Source organism: Schistocerca gregaria, chromosome 1 (assembly GCF_023897955.1).
Source record: "Schistocerca gregaria isolate iqSchGreg1 chromosome 1, iqSchGreg1.2, whole genome shotgun sequence".
Classification (NCBI taxonomy): domain Eukaryota; kingdom Metazoa; phylum Arthropoda; class Insecta; order Orthoptera; family Acrididae; genus Schistocerca; species Schistocerca gregaria.
In genome coordinates, this window is record NC_064920.1 from 954,652,631 (window position 1) to 954,672,595 (window position 19,965).

The window sequence follows — 19,965 nt, forward strand, 5'->3', positions numbered from 1 at the left end:
CTATTCTTTCCTTTTACAGCAGAGCATGCAACGATTAGGAGGAAAATATACCATATGCCATAGCCTAAATTCTAAGAAGCTAATCACAAACATGCGAACAAAGTTTGTAAGGACAATATTTTTGTTTTGTTTTTCTGTTCCTTGAATTAGTTGAAGTAATTATGTATTTAAAAAATTGTACGTGAATGATTTCTCGCTCACATTGCTTTGCAGAGAGTGTGACAGAACACTGTCTACGATTTATTTACTTTTTGGAATCAGTTAGTTCTTTGAAATTTTCCAATTCTGTTGTTGTTTTATAATGTTAAGTACGTCAATAATTTCTAAGACAGGAGAAAACACGAAGATGCGTTACATCTTTTCAAAAATTATGAAGGAGACAAGCCAACTACTACATTCCTGTTTCAAATATATGGTCTCAGCCTTCAAAAGTTTTCCTCTGAAGAGTTTTTGAAAAGGAGATTTGCTCCAGCTGACAGTTCCAGCCAACTGGAGGCAAACGTCTGCCACAAATTTATTAAAACTTACGAAAAAGCAAACGAAAGCGAAAAAGTACTCCATGTTTTAGTTCAGTGAGTAAACCTTGGAATCAGGAACCGTAAACGACAAATTCTAAAGCATTAATCGATAAAGCCAAATATTTGATTGGTCAACGTTTATTTTTCCTTCACACGTTTACGCAGTACTGGCATTTAAGTAAAGCATACAGCTTCACATTTCGTAATACGGTTACATCACAACGTTACTCTATGGGACCAGATAATGGAACCTTTTGACAGCTGCAGCGATTCTAGCAGTCAAAGTGGCTGGCACGTAGTAGCAGAAGGATTGCATGATGGAAAACTGCATTGTATAAAACGAGAAATTACTATTTTTAATGCTTTTACTTCCATATTTCCTGTTTCTCAAATACCATAGGAAAGTGTAATTAATATAACATAAAATTAAATACAAGTGCAATTTATCACACTGATAGGAAAAAATTGCAACATCAAAAAGTAATTAATGAAGAGAAATGAAAATGCATGAATACATTTGTGCAGGTGACATTAAGTGATTATAATTGCAAGATCACAGGTTAATGTAAGCGCACGATAAGCCATTGCAAATGTGATAGGGCTGGTACATGAATAACCAGTGTAACCGATAAAAGGCTGAATACAAACACGCAAACGTACATGCGTTGCGTTGCACAGGTGCCGGATGTCAGTTTGTGGGATGAATTTCCATGCCCGTTGCACTTGTTCAGTAAATAGAGAGTCGCTAAATACTGGTTGTGGATGATGCTGCAGTTGTCGTTCAATGATTTCCCCTATGTGCTCGATTGGAGACTGATCTGGTGCCGGCCGCGGTGGTCTAGCGGTTCTAGGCGCGCAGTCCGGAACCGCGCGACTGCTACGGCCGCAAGTTCGAATCCTGCCTCGGGCATGGATGTGTGTGATGTCCTTCGGTTAGTTAGGTTTAAGTAGTTCTAAGTTCTAGGGGACTGATGACCACAGATGTTATGTCCCATAGTGCTCAGAGCCATTTGAACCATTTTTGAACAGATCTGGTGATCGAGCAGCCCAAGGCAACATGTCGACACTCGGTAGAGCTTTCTGGGTAACAACAGTGCAGCAGTTCATTTTTTTCAGTGTCGAACACCTTGCAAGAAATAACAATTATAATACACCAAAGTTCTATTTCAACTGCTAGAGAATGCACTAATTTTCGAACAGGCGATCAAAAATTCCAGTGTGACCTAGAGTGGCGTTGGGGGAAGGGGGGACAAACAGGTGCACAGGCACCTGAAGGGGGTTTGTTAGCCTGTCTCCATTACTAAATAAATTTAAATGCAGGTTTTCAAACCTGCATCTGTTATTTTGAACGAAACGTGAGCACTGGAAGCGATCACTGCACCTGCTTGATTGTTTTTTTTTTTTAAACATATACATGTATCGTTGGTGGATAAATTAATACAAAATACCACGTCCTGCATACAAGTCATGGCCGGTACATCAGACATTGTAGAGCCACAAATATTATTATTACATCGGTGCAAGATTTGTAATACTTATGAACGTAATTTAATTTCCATCAACTAATGCCAGATTTTATGCAACTATAAAAAAACTAACGTAAGTAAGGATAATACTTTAATCATCAAATGAGTTTATTCCTAGCCATATCAAGCGTGTATGTTGCGTGTTACGCACGAATACGAATCTACCAATCTTAAACATCGAGCACGTCATCAAGGTCTGGTGTCGCTTACTAAGCTGAAGTGTTCCCGTTTCGGCAAGTATCATCGGATAATAACAGAAGTCAGAGTGACATAGATTTCGGCTCGCTGCACAGTAACCCCCCCCCCCCCCCCCCCCCCATCGCCAAGCCATGCTGTCTGACAGGGAGGAGAGGGAATACTGGAAAACTGGAAACTCGCCACATCTAAATAGCAGTGCAATTGCACTGCATACAAACTGGTTTTATATTTTACATTTCTCAGCAACATAGATCACAAGCAAAACTAATTATGAGTAGTATTCAATTATTTTTGGCGCACTGGAGACATAATTTTTATTTTACATAACCTATCCACATACAGACAGATGCAAACATTTTCAGAGTTTCACACTCATGTCCCCCGTAATTGTGAATTATTGAGTTTCATAACGGAAAGAAGGTCTTCCACACAAATATGTCGATTGAAATAATGCAGCGCCTTTGTAGCTTCATAATGGAGACTTGGAAATTCTACCCGAGGAAAGCAATGTAGACGTCCTGTACGGTTTTAACGTAAAAAGATTTGTAATTAAAACTGGTATTACCATGCAAATCAGTCAGTTACATCTCCACAAGGACAGGTGAGCTTTCAGCTGAAGCGGCAAATGCTCTCTAAAACAGCTCCAAAACGGTATATTGTCCTCAAAACCTTTATAAAATAATCTTTGTAATTCTTTCAAGGCTAAAATTAATTATTCAGATCTCGCGTTTTCTTTAAAGACAGTAAGCTTAGTGAATTCGCCCGTCTTTTTCAGAATGTTTCCCCCTTTTAAAAGCATCCTGATCAAAACAGAAAGAAGTTACCGGCGGTGTCTGACTCGGGCAGTCTGAAATCAAGTCCGCTTAAACTGCAAAGTCTGAAATCCATTTAGGATATTCTAATATTCGATCATAAATTCAACAACAGCGTGTTTTAAATCGAAATAACGGTACAGGCATGCCCGCTGACTTAAACTTTGCGGTAATGTATGAAATCTCCATACTCTTCGTTCAGCTCTATTGGACACTGTCACAACAGAAAATGTAGCATTGTGTCCGATGTCAGGAATTTTATATTGGTATCACTAATTTCTTCACATGCTCCATGTCTTAAAATTTAGCACAAACTGTTTCTTGATGCACAGAAAAATGAATCCCGTCTGTCGATAGCTACAACTTTTTCTCTTTCATTGTCAACTAAATATTTAAATTCTCTCTCCTTGATTTTGTAGTGTCGTACGCAGCAAATATGCACTTGTTATGGTGCAGCTATTTACGAACAACACTCTCGTGAAAAATCAGGGTCATTTTTCAAAATTTTGTTGATCGTGATATAAAAGAAAGTATCTGCAGTATCGGCTGTGCACAGGTGGGACCACGCCAATCGAGAGAGACACGACTCATGACAGTTAGGATGGCATTTGTGTTGAAAGCTGCACATAAAACAGTGAACTTACTATTAGTGACAGTGACAGTGACGAAATCCAATGGTGGCTCACACAAAATTATGCCAATGTGGTGGCCCATATCCTTTCGGATTATCAATGCTACTAATCGTAACTAAATGGAGTGTTTCAGTTTTACATATATAAATTCAACTGTTTAAATAATTTTAAATTTCATAACGAATAGTTTAACATTGTGAGGAATAAAATGGAAAGAAATGTTATCGGCAGGAATCGAAACCAGGTACGCAAATTACTAGTCTACGCTAAAGTTAAAAAAAAGTGGTTCAAATGGTTCTGAGCACTATGGGACTTAACATCTGTGGTCATCAGTCCCATAGAACTTAGAACTACTTAAACCTAACTAACCTAAGGACATCACACACAATCATGCCCGAGGCAGGATTCGAACTTGCGGCCGTAGCAGTCACGCGGTTCCGGACTGCACGCCTAGAACCGCTAGACCACCGCGGCCGGCGCTAAAGTTAAAACAACAGGTTTTTAAAGAACCATTCATAATCTGCGTTTGCATCATACGATATGTTTAATTTTAAAGAAAAATACTGATATTTTGAATTCTATATTCTGTCAGAAACGATTGACTTCAGATCTAATATTTGCTCAGAATATGAACTATAATTTATGAACTGCCATTTATATTCAGCAAAATTACTCGCCAGTGTCGTTTCTACTGTGTTTAGTACAGTATTGGAAAACATGTTGTATACATCTGGTTGCAAAGAAATTGTTCTGTTGCATTACATTTTGTTTATTGTCTTTCTTATGTACCGGATATATCAGGGCCACCTTCCACTCTCTTGGGAGTTTTTCTATTTTCCAGTTTCTCTCAACGATTAATTTTAGCTCCTTTTTTAACTTGTAGTAGAGATCCTTTCAAAATTTCTACTGTAGTAGAGTCTTCTCCCCAAGATTTCTAATGTTTAAATAACTTCTTCAACTCCTTTGACAGTTGAGAGAAAACCTTCTTCTAGGTATTCATCGGTGTTAGAGTATTCGAAGATATGGATTTGTTCTGATCAATTAAGAAGCTTTTTAAAATGTTTTACAAGAATTTCTAAATTTTTAGTGTTACAAAAGCCAGATCGGAGAGCCTTATCCAACGTCCCTCTGTTGTAAATTTACATTTGAAGTAGATCTACCTAACTCTTGAAATCTCACCTTCTTCCCAAATACCTACTGGAAAAAGGCCTCATTAGCATATCACCTACAGATCACATACAGAAAACATTTGCATACTAATTTTCCATGTATGGTCTCTTGTTTTGCCACCATCTAGACTCTAACCTTTTGACTTAAGTGTGGTAATCGTAACTAAATGGAATAAATTAATTTTACATGTATAAACTGAACAGATAGTTTTCAATTCTGTAGTTAATAGTTTAACATTGTGAGGAAGAAGGAATGAATAAAAAATTAACATTGGCGGGAGTCGAAACCAGGTCCACAAATTACCCCTCTATTGTTTTGAGCACTCATCCACAGTCTGGTAGTGAAATTGAGCTTTTAAAATACCTGATGCACTTCTCTTGCTCAGTATATTAAACGCAATATCAAATAACGCTGCGCCACTTCTCTGAGCTGATCGTAGTGCGGCTGACTGTCACGTTTTCATCCGTTTTATTTGCTTACCAGCATACGTTCGAAGAGAAATGGCAGTGTTAGAGAGATTCCCGGATCGCATTTGAAAGTAAATGCCGCAAGTTTAGTGCAATTTCCGGCTCGATTTAGAAGAGAAATGGCATAAATTTAGTGCGATATTTACAGTGTGCTGTAGCACAGTAGCATACGATAACCCGCCGCCACTAACGAAATCGTTTAAGAAACTGAACATGTTTTAATGGTTAGGTCGACAAGGAATGAGACACATTTCCAATAGGTCCTTGGAGTGGAAAATAGGGCTTCAGCAATATATAAGAAGCAGAAGCCGTCAGGCGAGGATATGAGCAAACACCGAAAAGATTGTCATGGGACTGAAAAGTTATCTATTTTTCGCTTCAGATGTGTTTGAGCGCATCTTAAAAAACGGGGAAAATTTCAAGAAAAGACTGGTTTGTCATGCAAGCAAGTTTTGTACTGCTTTACTTACCAGTTGTTTTTCCGATGCACAAATGTTTCTAATATGACTCTAGGCTATGGCTGGGAATTATCCGTACGTCCAAAAAGATAAAATAAAAAATAAGTTAACGCTGAAACAGTTCTGATCATAGTACGTCCTATTTAGAATGGCGCGTATTATATAATGCTCTGCATAGTTGTTCACCAACAGAAAATCTCTTAGATCGATACATTGTAAAAGGAGAGCAATATTGGACGAAGTATATTGCATCGCTTAATCTAAGGGATTCTTTTTCTCTTGCAAAGAAGTTGAGCATTGAGAGATGATAGTGACTTGGTCGGAGATTGTCGAAATGAATGTTGTTTCGGTGCCTTTTAGTTTTTGGTAAAGTTTGATCCAATTAATAAAAACATTTAAGAAAAGTTGAGGCCTCGCAACAAGGAAAAAATTGCATGTTTCATTATCTTTCGCAGTCTTCACAACGAATTCATTTAAATAGCTGGAGACTTCGTTAATCGAACTATTTTGACACATATGAAACGCTACAAATCCTTTTTTCTGTAGATGCAATTCCCGATGACGCTCAAACAAAGTAAAATGTTTTTATACTGCATTACGATTCTGCTGATGAAGGAAATCAATACAAAATGAGAGCGCGTTTTCACGACATAGTCGACTATAACCAGAAGACTGGTCAGTCAATCGCTAAAATGATCTACAATGTGCTGAACCATTGAGGCTTACATCTTTCAGTCTGCCGTGGGTAGGGTAATGGCAATATATGTTAAATGAGTGGCAACTATCAAGAAGCTCAAGCGCCTATATTAAAAGAAAATCCATTGGTAATTTCTTCACCTTGCAGTGAAAATTAAAGTCTTTCTAGCATCCATACTAAGAGCTCATCGCCCCCTTAGGTGACATCTCCCTCGAGCGATCTACGTAGACCTCATTGGTTTCATTCCACGACATTTCGACGCTTTATCTCTGCCGAAGGTGGACATACGGCTATTAGGTAGGTGGTCAAATTGTTCTGCCTGATCAGTGTATAATTAAGGTGGTGATTGCCAATAATCCCTACAGTGAGAAGAACACCAAGCTCGAACTCTTATGGAAATTGGCGAGATGCTGCGAGTAATGGGCCTACTGTATAGTGGCACTAAATTCATGTTTTGCGGTATAAGTTGAGAATTTTGTTCTGACGCTATGGGTGATAAGGTAGTCTGTACAGCTGTGGTAACAACTGTGTCCGAGTGACGTAGTGGTTAGCGCATCTGCTAAGTACGCAGGAGAGCTGGGTTCAAATCCAGCTCTGGCACAAACTTCAACTTAACCAATTTATATAAATCAATATTCACTGTCAGCTAATGTCTTTAATTGCTTTGTGTCTTGATTCAGAGTGACTGCAGGATCAAAATGGTGTCTGTTCTTTCGGACATTTCGGAGTGTATGTTAGCATTAGTTTGAAGCAGCGCTACTCTGTTCAGCACTTGTCAAGTAGTCTAGACTGCACTGACACGTGGCGGACTGCTCGACCGCCTCGCACTGTACCCGACAAGTGAGCGCGCCTCTGTTGTGCCGCAGGCCTGCGACAGATCGCCGAGACGAGCCACCAGAACGTGAACCGCGTGCTGAGGCGCACGCGACTCGCCAACGGCCTGGAGCTCAAGCAGGTCACCGTCCCCATCGGCGTGCTGCTCGTCATCTTCGAGTCACGGCCCGACTGCCTGCCACAGGTACGCTACTCATTCCGCTCCAGCAGAGGTTTGACGCCGCAGGAATCGATTTATTGGTGCGGTTCTAGTTTCTGGGGTTCATAAACCACGTACTTATTACTTCCCCATTACTGTCTAGTCTTTATGGGTGGATCATATCGGCAGGTACTACGAATATGAGAAGGATCATGGTGTCATCGAACACGTACTTTTGCAGTCAATTGAAAATATAGGGATGTGCTACTGAAGACTCTAATAAGTATTGATAAGAAAATAATGCTAGTGAGTAACTGAAATTGGCACTGTTCTGAAGACAAATTGCTTTTGTCGTTACGGTGAATGAAATACAATCCGATTTACACTTGTCGGGGTACACACTGATGTGTCAAAAGTCATGGAATACCTACTAATATCGTATCGGATCATCTTCTGCCCAGCACAGTGCAGCAAATCGATGTGGCAAGGACTGAACAAGTCGTTGGTAGCCTCTTGCAGAAATACAGAGCCATGCTGCCTCTAAAACCGACAGTACCTACGAAAGTGTTGTTACTGCTAGATTTTTTGCAGGAATTGACCTCTCGAGTATCTCCCATAAATGTTAAAATTTTTAGCTTTTTATACCGATCGCTGCTTTGTTCCATTTACAGAATGCTTCCTAATATTTTAATTTCCCATAAACGTTCGATGGGTTTCACGTCGGGTGATGTGGGTGGCTGAACTATTCGCTCAAACTGTCCAGAACTTTCTTCAAACCAATCGTGAACACTCGTGGCCCAGTGACATGGCGCACTGCCATCCATAAAACCTCCATTGTTGTTTGGGAACATGAATTCTGTGGATAGCTGCAAATAGTCTCCAAGTAGCGGAATATATTTCCAGTCAATGATTAGTCCACTCCATGTGAATACAGCCCACTCCATTATAAAGCCAGCACCAACTTGATACGTGCCTTGTTGACAAATTGGGTCCTTAGCTTCGTGCGATCTGCCCCACGCTTGAACCCTGCCATCAGCTCTCACCAACTAAAATCAGTAGTCTAGCGTCCAGCCGATATGGTCAGGAGTCCAGGACACTCGCTTCGGGCGTCTGCTGCACACAGCCAAGTAACGCCAAATTTCGTAGCACTGTCCTAACGGGTACGGTCGTTATAGACCCCACAATGATTTCTGCGGTGATTCACGCATCGTTGCTTGTCTGTTAGCACTGACAACTCTACGCAAACGGTGATGCTCTCGGACGTTCGTTAAGTGAAAGCGTCGGCCGCTGTTCGTGGTGAGAGATGGTCCGTGAAATCTGGTATTCTCGACACACTTTTGACACTGTGGATCTCAGAATATTAATTTCCCTAACGATTTCGGATATGGAATGGCCAATGCGTCTAGCTCCAACTACAATTCCGCGTTCAAAGCCTCTTAATTCCCTACGATATTTATCATGTCGGAAATGTTTTCACACGACTCATGCGAGGAAAAACGACAGCTCCGCCAATGCACTGCCCTTTCATATCTAGTTTACTAAATACTGTCGCCATCTTCATGTTTGCATCTTGCTATCATGACTTTTGTCAGCTCTGTGGACGGCCAGCGGGCTTCACCGCTCCCACCATCAAATACTCGTACACCAGTGGGAGCCCGGCAGCGTGACGACTCCAAGCCTGTTGTCAATTCCGCTGAGTAAAGATTTGTTTCTAGCATTTTTCAAGCAGGAAATCTTCCCAGACGCGAATATTTCGCTTATTTGAAGAAATAACTTAACTCCAGCCCTAATAAATATCGAGAACAGATTTTAAACAAAGTTAGAGTCATCAAGGAGCTCCACAGCCTATAATCTCTGTGTATGTAAGTGATGTTTGTAGGAGATAAAGAGTTGAAGCTTCATACTTGCTTCGAGTTAAACATCGACAAAACTGAAAACAGAAACTGTATTCCGAAGTTCAGATATAGCAAACGCAAAATACTGTACGAAATTGTGGAAAAATCTTGACTAAGGAGCTGTTCTGATAACGAAAGAACAGAATTTCACTGAGTTCATTAGTTTTCTCTGTGTGATGTCTAACTGTAATTAAGTGAAATATTTAGAGACGCTATAGACGTCTATACTACACGCAAAGTTCAGATATTTTTATTTGATTTTTGTAGCAGATTGACACTTTGTAGTAATTTTCTATCGCTACTAGGAACGGAGCGCTTTTAGTGTCAGCGTTGCAACTTTGAACCTTAAACATAAGATATCATCGAATTTAAATCAGACCATAGATCACCGATGTCTGATGGTCGAGTGGAGGAAAAAGCGCTTTAACAGCTGTGGTTATTCTAGGTGCTAAGTATAAGAGGACAGTCAAATGTAAATGACACAGAAGGAGAAAAGTAAGTAAACTATCTATTCTTTCAAAAGTAATCGCCGTAACTGTAAACACTTTATCCCATTGGGAGACGATACGTTCAGTGCCTTCATGTAATAACGTTTGAGGTTGCCGACAGAACCATAATTATATGCAGGCGTACACGTCTTCGTTCGTAGTACGAATGTCTTTCATCAGAGCCCCACAAATATGACAATCGCATGGGGAGAGATCGGGATTGTGTGGAGGGTGTGTGAGGGCATTCCAGTGAAACTTGTGGGTTGCCCCACATGTCGGCAAGGTCATTTCGACTACAATGCTGACGCAGAAACTAAATTAACCTCTCCCTGTGCCGAAACCACATAACTGTGTGAGCACTGTGGGTAGCAGACGCTGCGCCATATGAAATTTTGGGCCTGTCCGTGAAGCGTGCTCGGGTGGCCGAAGCAGTTAAGGCTACCTGTCCGGTAAAGCGGGAAACGGATTTGCGTCCCGATCGAGCACAAATTTTCCAGTATTGGTGTGGCTGTGGTGGTACCGTATTCGCAATAGCGTGTACACTTCATGATTTAATACCGCTATAAATCATCAAAAGTATCTGTTTCTTTGGACATGCATGCGTGTTCAAAGGAAAATTGCACCAGGCCTTGCAAATACTGTCAAATGCAGACACTGCACTACTTTATTTATTGTAGAGTAGATTTGCGGAACAACATTTATTTCTCTTTAGTAAGCCACAAAAATAACAAAAATGACCCGAAAGTTTCAGAATGACTTCAGAGCTGTTAGACATTATATGTGTTTCCATTTCAAGCCCTTATTTGCCCCAGAAGAATCTTATTCTCCGCGGCTTCCAGAAAGCCATACATTTATATGCTCCTTGCTTAAACAAACAGAGATTGTTCCGAGATGACTTAATTTGAACATGAAAAGAAGTCTCAGTTTGGATTCTGACACGTTACATTGCCTCTGGGACCACTGAGTAACACGCGCTGCTCTCCAGCAGTGACCTGGATCTGCATTTCTGTCGTCGCTCAGGACCTCCCTTCATTAACTTCGAGAAATGAACTTCCACTTCTCACTTAGTTATTCTGCTTCGTTAAGTTCCGTATTATCCTCTGAGGAATTATTAACATCTATTCATTAATCTCCGAAAATGAAAATCAGATGTTCGTTAGTTTTCTTCGTTAGTCTTCCATAATCACTAGGGAATTTATTAACGTTCTTGAGGAAAATCCACTATTCTGGTTACTCAAAAGCACTCTTCGTATTTCACTTGCATTAATCACACCACCGGGATCACTTGATTATCGCTATGTCGTTGTTTTCCACTTCCCTCATGCGCTCTTCGTTATCGGGCATGTTAATCAACGGGCAAGCAAAAAAAAATGCAACAGCACGAAATGCACATGAAACAATTGTGAGATTTAAATCTATAACTTTTGTCATTGACAAGCCTACGGCATCAATAGACGAACCTAGGTGGAGGACGGTGGGGTGGGAAGGGGGCAGGGGGGGGAGAGGAGGCGGTACGGGCTGGGGGGGAGGGGTTAAGGGGGATGGAGAGGGGAAGGGGGCAGGGGGGAAGTTTACAACTCTATTCTGTCGGTCTCCGCTGTCAGCTCCCGAAATCAGAGAACACGTTTTGTGCTCGAGTATTGGGATCTTTCGAAAATCCAATCTGCAGTAATCAACATGCATCCTGTAAACAAAAATCGTCTCAGGCCCAGATATCTCTCTTTTTTCACGAGACATAGAAGGCAGTAGATACTGGGATTCACGTTGGTACCGTGTTCCTTCACTTCCAGTTCCACACTTTCGCATTATGAACAAAATACTTGCTTACGGAGTATCAGGCCAACTTTGTAACAGAACTGAAGAGTTTCTAGCAAAAGGCCGTGAGAGAAGTTTCGAGCGTACTTTGAGGATATGTTACACGATCATTGTTTTTCATATTTTCATAAACAACTAGTGACTCAGGACAGTGTATTTAACAACATCAGTATTTACTTCAGTTGCAGACCAATAATTATAGTTATTATAATTAGTATGATTTTCGGTTGGTTGGTACCTCCAGGTACATGTGGCAAGAGCAAGCCACTACTGCTTCTTTTCTTTTGGGCTGCATGTCTGGTGTTGTAGTGTGGACGAGTGGACGCAAAACGGTTAGTCTCTACTGACTCACGTGGTTCAGTCAGTGGTGCAGTTACGACTGTGTAGAATACATCAGGTAGAACATTACGTGACGTGTTTGCGGGAAGACCGTTAGAAGCATCGAAAAAGCAACTAACACACTGAAATGGGTATATACAAGGGCTGTTAGGGAAGTAAGGTCCGATCGGTCGCGAAATGGAAACCATTGTGAAAATCAAAACTATTTTATTTGCAACAGTTAGCTACACCTTCCAGTTATTTCTCTACATAGTCGCCGCTTCGGCTTAGACATCGGTCGTAGCGTTGTACCAAGTTTCAAATACCCTTGTCATAGAAGGCAGCCAGCCGCCAGTGCTTTCCGCTAATTCTCTATACTGGTCCAAAGCTCGTTGTCTGTGCCAAAATGTTGTCTTCATAGCCATCGGTTCATGTGAGCAGATATGAGACTCAGAGCGAGCCAATTAGTGGTTGTATTGTGGAAGATCAAACACTTCTCATCTAAAACGCTGCAGGAGCATCTTAAATGCCACTGCAAAGTGCAGCCGAGAATTGTCATGAAGTAGGAAAGGCATGACCGTTACATTAGGTGGGCTGCGTAACATCAGGTGAAAACTCTCACCAGGTCTTCATACTTAGCGGGAGACACTGTTTCCTAGACATCATTACGTGCTCAGTGTGTGTTCAGAACTGAGAAGAGCGAGAGACGCGATCGACAGATACATTAAAGACACTGGCCAAGTGTGTGCAACGGCTTATCGGATTTTAACTGTGGAATCGACTTCACGCCCGATCGGACCTTACTGTCCGAACAGCCCTCATACCAAGCTACCAATGATCAAACATATACAATTGCACCCCTAACATCGTGCAAGTCACACCGTTATAAAACTGTAGATAAATGCAAGAAAAACTGCAGAGGAAAACACTTGGTGCAGGGTTTAGCAGTTGACCCCCGACAAAAACAGATGTAACCCACCGCCCATAAATAAATGTAAAGACCGGTTACTACGTGATTACATTATTTCTGCACAATCACATCCATTGAACCTGTGACTATGCGTACGGTGCAATTTGGAGTGGAATGACGATATAAAATTAATCTGTGAAAACGGCAGATACCAGACTCAGATTCATTGGAAGGATCCTCAGGAACTGTAGTCCATCGACAAAGTAGGTGCGTTACAAAACCCTCGTTCTACACTGGAGTACTGCTCGTCAGACTGGGAGCCTCACCAGGTACGACAGATAGTCGGAATAAAGAAAAGCAAAGAGCACCGCCTTTCGTCATAGATTCGTTTTGTAAGAGGCTAATACAGCTCCAGTGACAGGTACGCAATCAAAATATCCACGGGTGTACTACCGGTCTACATTGTCCAACGGGCATAATATTTCGGCGATCGTACATGTCGCCATCATCAGGTGAACTGACGGACTGAGTTCCTGTGGACGTGCCGGCACGGAGATCCGTACGCTATGGCTGCTCAGAGGGAACTGGGTTCGGTCGCGGCGGCGGCCGATTTAAATACCCTCCGCCCGCGGTCCGCTCCCTCCGCTGTCCGCGCCCCGCGCCACGGTCGCGCGGTGGAACAGATTGCGACGGCCTCTGAGATGACGTCGGAGTGATGGCTCTGTCCGCCGTGGTCGTCACAATTATACGTTTGCTCGATTTACTCTACATTAACCCAATCGCTGGTTCCCAAGCCTTGCTAAGATTATAGCCACAGTCACGGTTTATGAGGTCGTCACTGGTGCGAATTTCGAAGGCCTCTCTAACAACGCTGTCCCAGTATCTCGACGTCTGTACCAGAATCCTCGTGCGGTCATACTCCATAGCGTGATTTTCCGACAAACAATGTTCAGCGACCGCCGACTTGCTCGGATACATCAGTCGAGTGTGCCTCTGGTGTTCAGGGCGGCATCGATCCTCGACGGTACGCATCGTCTGACCAATATACGACTTCCCACATTGACACGGAATTTGGTACACGCCGGCCTGCATCAGAGATAGTGCGCGCCCTATGTAGTAGAGAATTAAGTACCCCATTCCTCCGTGAAGGGTGGTGGCAGCTGTCCGCGTGCAAATACAGATCAGTGTGCGTTGTCTTCCGATACACCCCATGACCTAGGGTGCCGCCAGCCCTTCTCTTGACCAAGTCGTCAAGGAAAGGTAATTAACCTCCGTTTCAGTCTCCATAGTGAATTTGATGTTGGGGTGTGTGGAGTTTAGATGTGTAAGAAAGTCAAGTAGTTTATCCATACCATGTGGCCAGATGACGAACGTGTCGTCCACGTAACGGAAAAAGCAAGTGCGTTTCCATTCGGATGACGACAGGGCTTCCTCCTCGAAGTACTGAATGTACAAATTCGCTACCACCGGTGAGAGTGGGCTACCCATGGCAAATAAACGGAGGGAGTCGCCATGGGTAGCCCAGATTGTTTTATTTGTTGCAATAGGCATATTTCGGTAAATAGCGATCGTTGCATTATCTGTAAGTAAACGGTACGTAATTCTGATACAATATTTGTAACATTTTAGGCAGATATTAATTAGAAAACATTATTATCAAATTTCTCACATACGGCACATACGTTTGACATCCATAGGTAATCGTGGTTCGTCATCTGTCTCTTTCTTTTAATTACACTCCATTACCGTTGTTGGAGTAATAACAATTAATTTTTGTTGGTATTCTAGTTGGTGGTCTTGTGTCATCTTTGAATGTTTAATAATACTTTTTTTTCTTTTTCCTGACTGATAATTTCAAGAGTTTTCGATGTATTGTTTGTGTTTTAGGTCGATTTTCTGAAATTATTTTTAGTAGGCAGCTGTGTGTATGTAAACAGATTGCCATCTCTTGCAAAATGTTCATTCCTGGTCTTTTGGATGTTACGCGTAGCGTGATTTTCTATTTTTAAGTGGTGGAAAAAAGTAGACGGATTATTGTCGTTGTGTCTATTGTGTTCATGGCATCTAAAACTGAAATTTTCTAACCGCCCGACATATGTAGATTTTATCGCATTCTTTGCTTTGAATTTTGTATATGACTGGTCTCGAGTAAATTGGTAATTTAGTTTTACCCGATTCAGTTTGTGAATTAAGAGTAATTTGTGATCTTATATTTACCTATAATATTAGAAATATTCTTCAAGTTATGTACCATTTGCTTACAGCTAACTAAGGATGGCTAATTGCCGAAAAAGGCCTATTGTAAAAAATAAAATGATCTGGCTGACCAACGACGGAATAGGAAAGTGTTACACCTTCATCGAAAGCTTCCAGAACTATACGCCAATATTTCCGTGCCTGTAGGTAATGTTGATTTAAATTTTGTTTCTGTGCACGGTTATTTTCAGTGGTCCAAGCCGAGGAAAAAACATTCCTCCAGATGGAGAGTGATGTGAGATCATGATGACGGTTGGTTGTGTCTAATGATATTAGAATTTTTACAGTAGGGATCAAAACAGTGTAGACAGAGAACGTTGGACGTGCGGCCTATCGTCACCTTCTTTTACTCTTTTTGTCCTTTTTTTGACTTCGAGAAAAGTCGAATCACTGGCTTGAAGCACATAGGAGTTTCCTACAGATGAATCCTCGTGAAATGCCGGCAGAATGGTTCGCGACAGGTGACCTCAGCGCACTTGTGAAAGGAAGAGAAGGCAAGGACTGTTCGAGAAGGGCTACACCGGGAGAATGTAGTAGGAGTGTTCCATGGGCTCTAACCGATAGACGGATGTCAACAGCTGCAAGATGGTCAGACATTGCAGGCAGAGTGTCACCACAAGCTGCCGGGAACAGATTACTAGATCTGAAATGGCAGGGAGATAGGATCTGGGAGTGGAAAGGTAACAAGCATACAGTAAATAATCTTTAAACATACACTTAATTTACTTCAGTGGCCCTATTTAAAAATACAGTTTCCATAACAATAAAGATAATTTTGAAACTAAACAAATATTTTTAACCATTAGAATATGGTCGCAGGGGCGCTTGATGGATCTCACAACAGGTCTGGCCACTTGAAGGTTGATATTACAAAGACCACAATGTGAAAGCAAAAACCTCTAAGACAATAGAACAGCCAAATTACAAACACTCCTACAATGGATTTACAATAAGAAGGACAGCATTAGCAAATCAACAGGCGTAATAATTCACAAGAGCAATCAAGGATAATTCCAAAACAATGGTGTTGAAATGCACGAATTAACAAAAGCGCGATAACCGATTCGAGTTCGGCCCACACCTTCACAGATTCTAAAATACATCAAATTTACATAATCAAATTAGCACACGTGCCCCCCAAAGCAAGTCTTTCACAAACAAAATGAGTCAAAATAGAACAGAATAAATATTTAACTCAGGTACGTACTTATTACGAGGATACTGATAACACGTTAAGGGCTTCGGCCAAAACAACAGCCAGCAGAACAAGTCAAATCAGCTTAGGCAAGAACATCGCATGTACATCAGTAGCACAGTGTTATGACTGACAATTCCCAATTTTTCACAAACACAACTTCTATTTATGTAAGTTCATAAGGTTAATAACTTATCAACAAACGAAAGGTAACAATAACGATTCCAGTAAAAGTCTCATAACTGAGGCAAATAAAAGTTCACTTCTAAATGTCCACTAAGGTTCGTGGTAACACACACACACATTAGTAAGAGTCCAATTCAGAGACGAAAACGTGATCTTCAGTGGTCGAAGTACACGAGGTCGGCATCTGAACTGCACTGAACTGCAGGGCTGGTACTAGCCTCTAAATAGCTGTCTCCAGCCAATCAGGTTTTGGCATAGTGATACTTCCTGCAGGCCGTGGCTCGAGCTCCCCATGCAGGAAGTAGTGCTCGGGATGTCTGTTACCATTATCTTGTATGTAAATAGCCGGTGTTTAACGTGGTGCTTTTGGTATGCCTTGGACATAGACAACCTCGTCCTCTGTGGTGTAATATGGGTAGCCGGCCTTCAGGGGCTACATTGGATCCGGCATAACACACAGCAAGAGGGTTTCCATGAACCGGGATGGGCACGTAACTGCTCAGAAGAAATGGTATGCACCATTAATTATGCGTCAGACCTTGGAAGATTAAGGACGGTGTAAGTAGCCAAGACCACCAACCACGGCAGCAAGGCACAGTTCCAATTGAACTGAAAAGTATGGCACGGTACCGTGCAGGCTTACAGAAATGGCGACTCTCCAGTAATTGTAAGCACATTCCTCAAAGTAAACATCTGCCATTCAAATTCGGCGAGGAGTTCTGCACGGATAGCAAGCTCAGCCACGATCCAGAGAGACTCCTCAGACAATCAGCCTCCAGCAGACACAACTCTAGTGCGAGCTGCGTACACGCGTAAGATAGAGGCGCCACAAAGGTGACACCTTCCGAAACGCCAGAGAAACCGTAGCTGGGCAACGAAGTCCAAAAGGGTTGCACAGACAAAGGTATCACCATGAGCAGGCGCACGGCTCAGGATCTGTGTTAAAATCACGAGTTCCCGCTTTATAGTGTAGATTTATAGTCAAATGCGACAGTGAGTACCATTCTATAGTGTTCAGCAATGACTCTCGCTTCTGTCCGTAAGTGGCCTGATGAAATACCAAAGGAAGCAACTATTCTTTTGACGCTGTCTCTCTGCAGCTCCTGGAATTATAGTGGGTGGGGGGGAATTGATATGACAAATGAAATGATAAAATGTGTGGATGAGAAATCCTGTTGTGGATGAGGAATCCTATGTCATGATAGCTAAGAGAGCCGTCTTATGATATTAAATACAGGAAATTACATAAATGAAGTGAACTACAATATCATACATTTTGTATTTAAACTTTCTGTGATACGTACCAATAAACATTATCACTTAATTCATGGTGTACCGGCCACCAGGTATTACACATCGTCATAATCTTGAGCTGAATCGCTCTTGTTGTCATGAACACTACGAAGAATTTTATAGGACGTGATAAAAACAAAGACATACAAAGTGATATAATGTTATAATATATAATCCATGTTCCTTGCAGACACGTATTTCAAAATAAACCTAAATAATGCTTACTGTTCACAGGTCAACTTCTATATTGGCGTGTATCGTATGTGGTATTGTTTGTTGATATAATCTGTAGCAAATACCTAGGTGCAAAGTACTAAATTATTTTCATGAAGATAGATCTTTCTAATTGTCCGTAATGCAACACCTAATGGCTCAGTTCTACCATTTAGGTTTTATCCAACTATTTACTGGTTTGAATCAAAGCCACTTGTAACGCTGATTGAAACTGGCACCTCGACTTCTGATTACAGTATTACTGGATCCACATCTACATCTACATGGATACTCTGCAAATCAAACTTAAGTGCCTGGCACTGGAGTCATCGAACCATCTTCATAATAATTCGGAAGAGAGAGTAGGTGACAGAATTTTCGTGAAATTCTACATCATGCCCGTGACTCTCTCTTCCCTATTTCGCGACGATACAGAACGTGCTGCACTTCTTTGAACTTTCTCGATGTACTCCGTTATTCTAGCTGGTAAGGATCCCAGATCCCCTAGCAATACCCCAAAAGAGGACGGACAAGCGTAGTGTAGGCTGTGTCTTTGGTAGATGTGTTACATTTTGCTGTTCTGGTGAGTTTACTAGAAAATAAACAGCATCATCTGTAAACAATCTAAGACTGTTGCTCAGATTGTCTGCTAAATCCTTTATATAAACCTACGTGCCTAAGAAACTGGTATCGGCATACGTATTCAGATACAGAGATAAATAAAAGGCCAAATACCGAGCTGCGGTCGGCAACACATATATAAGACAAGTCTCTCGCGCAGTTGTTAGATCGGTTCCTGCTGCTACAATGGCGAGCTAACGATGGAGTAGGGATTTTCCCGTACAACCGTTTCATGAGTGTACCGTGAATATCAGAAATCCGGGAAAACATCAAATTTCCGACATCGCTGCGGCCGGAAAAAGATCCTGCAAGAACGGGACCCTAGGTTCGTTGTGTGGCGGCGGTGGGTTGCGTGGACTGTTGTAATCTGCTGTGTGGTTGAGGCGGGGACGAAGCCTCTCCACCGTTTCTAGGTCCCCAGTTCCATACAATATAATGTCCTGGTTTTGTATTACTTAACCAACGGCTTATGTTCTGTATATGGTTGTTACAGATTGTAGAATCTGCACATATTTCCTACACTTGATATGACGTAAATCTAATAGACGTTCGGTTAGTTACAAATCTTTATCTTATTATAGAGGCATGACTTTGTAAAACTGCCATCTGGTAGTTAGTATTCGCGTATAGCGCTAACGCTACATATGTCGCCAGTTCTCTGACAGTCGTAATACAGCTACTTCCTTGTTGCTGTAGATGGCATAGTGAGTGATATGCCATACTTACACCCACACATGGACTGTATAATAGTTGCCACTATCGATCTCCTTGCATTTAAGCCGAAGTGTGGCAATATGAGCACTGCAGGAACGAATAGCTAACGTTGTAAATTATGTAAACATGACGACCTACTTTAGGTAAAGATTCTATCTTAATACCACTTACGAAATGTATTTTGGATTTCTTTATTTTTGGCACCGTGTGTACACGACAACAAGAGCGATTCGGCTCAACAGATTGTGACGACGTGTAACGCCAGGTGGCTGCTACAGACTGGATTAAGTAATAATTTCTATTGATACGTATCGTCGCTTGGAAGTTTAAATACAAAATGATGATACTGTCTTCACATCTTTTATGCAATTTTCTGTATTTGATGTCTGAAGATTGGACGTCAGTGAGCTAAAAGTAGTAATGAATGAAGGACTTTTAGTAATCTTGTCATAGGACTTTTATCCGCAGATTTTAACATAACAGACCGCCTGTCTTCTGATTTGACAATGCCAAATCGAATGATGTGATATCTGTTTGGTGGAGACTGCTTACTTGCCAAAATGTCGCAAGAACGATAAAACATATTGTCATATCCTCTATGAGCTACGAA

The 19,965-nt window shown here is 41.5% G+C and overlaps 1 protein-coding gene across 1 annotated transcript in view; it reads left to right on the top strand.

The window, feature by feature from the left end:
• The window catches only part of LOC126276148 (delta-1-pyrroline-5-carboxylate synthase), a 174,656-nt gene that overhangs the window by 110,121 nt on the left and 44,570 nt on the right, over nucleotides 1–19,965 (top strand). Inside the window, exon 9 of the mRNA XM_049977255.1 lies at nucleotides 7,345–7,496. Within this exon, the coding sequence (XP_049833212.1) occupies nucleotides 7,345–7,496 (152 nt within the window). The remainder of the gene's footprint in view (nucleotides 1–7,344; nucleotides 7,497–19,965) is intronic.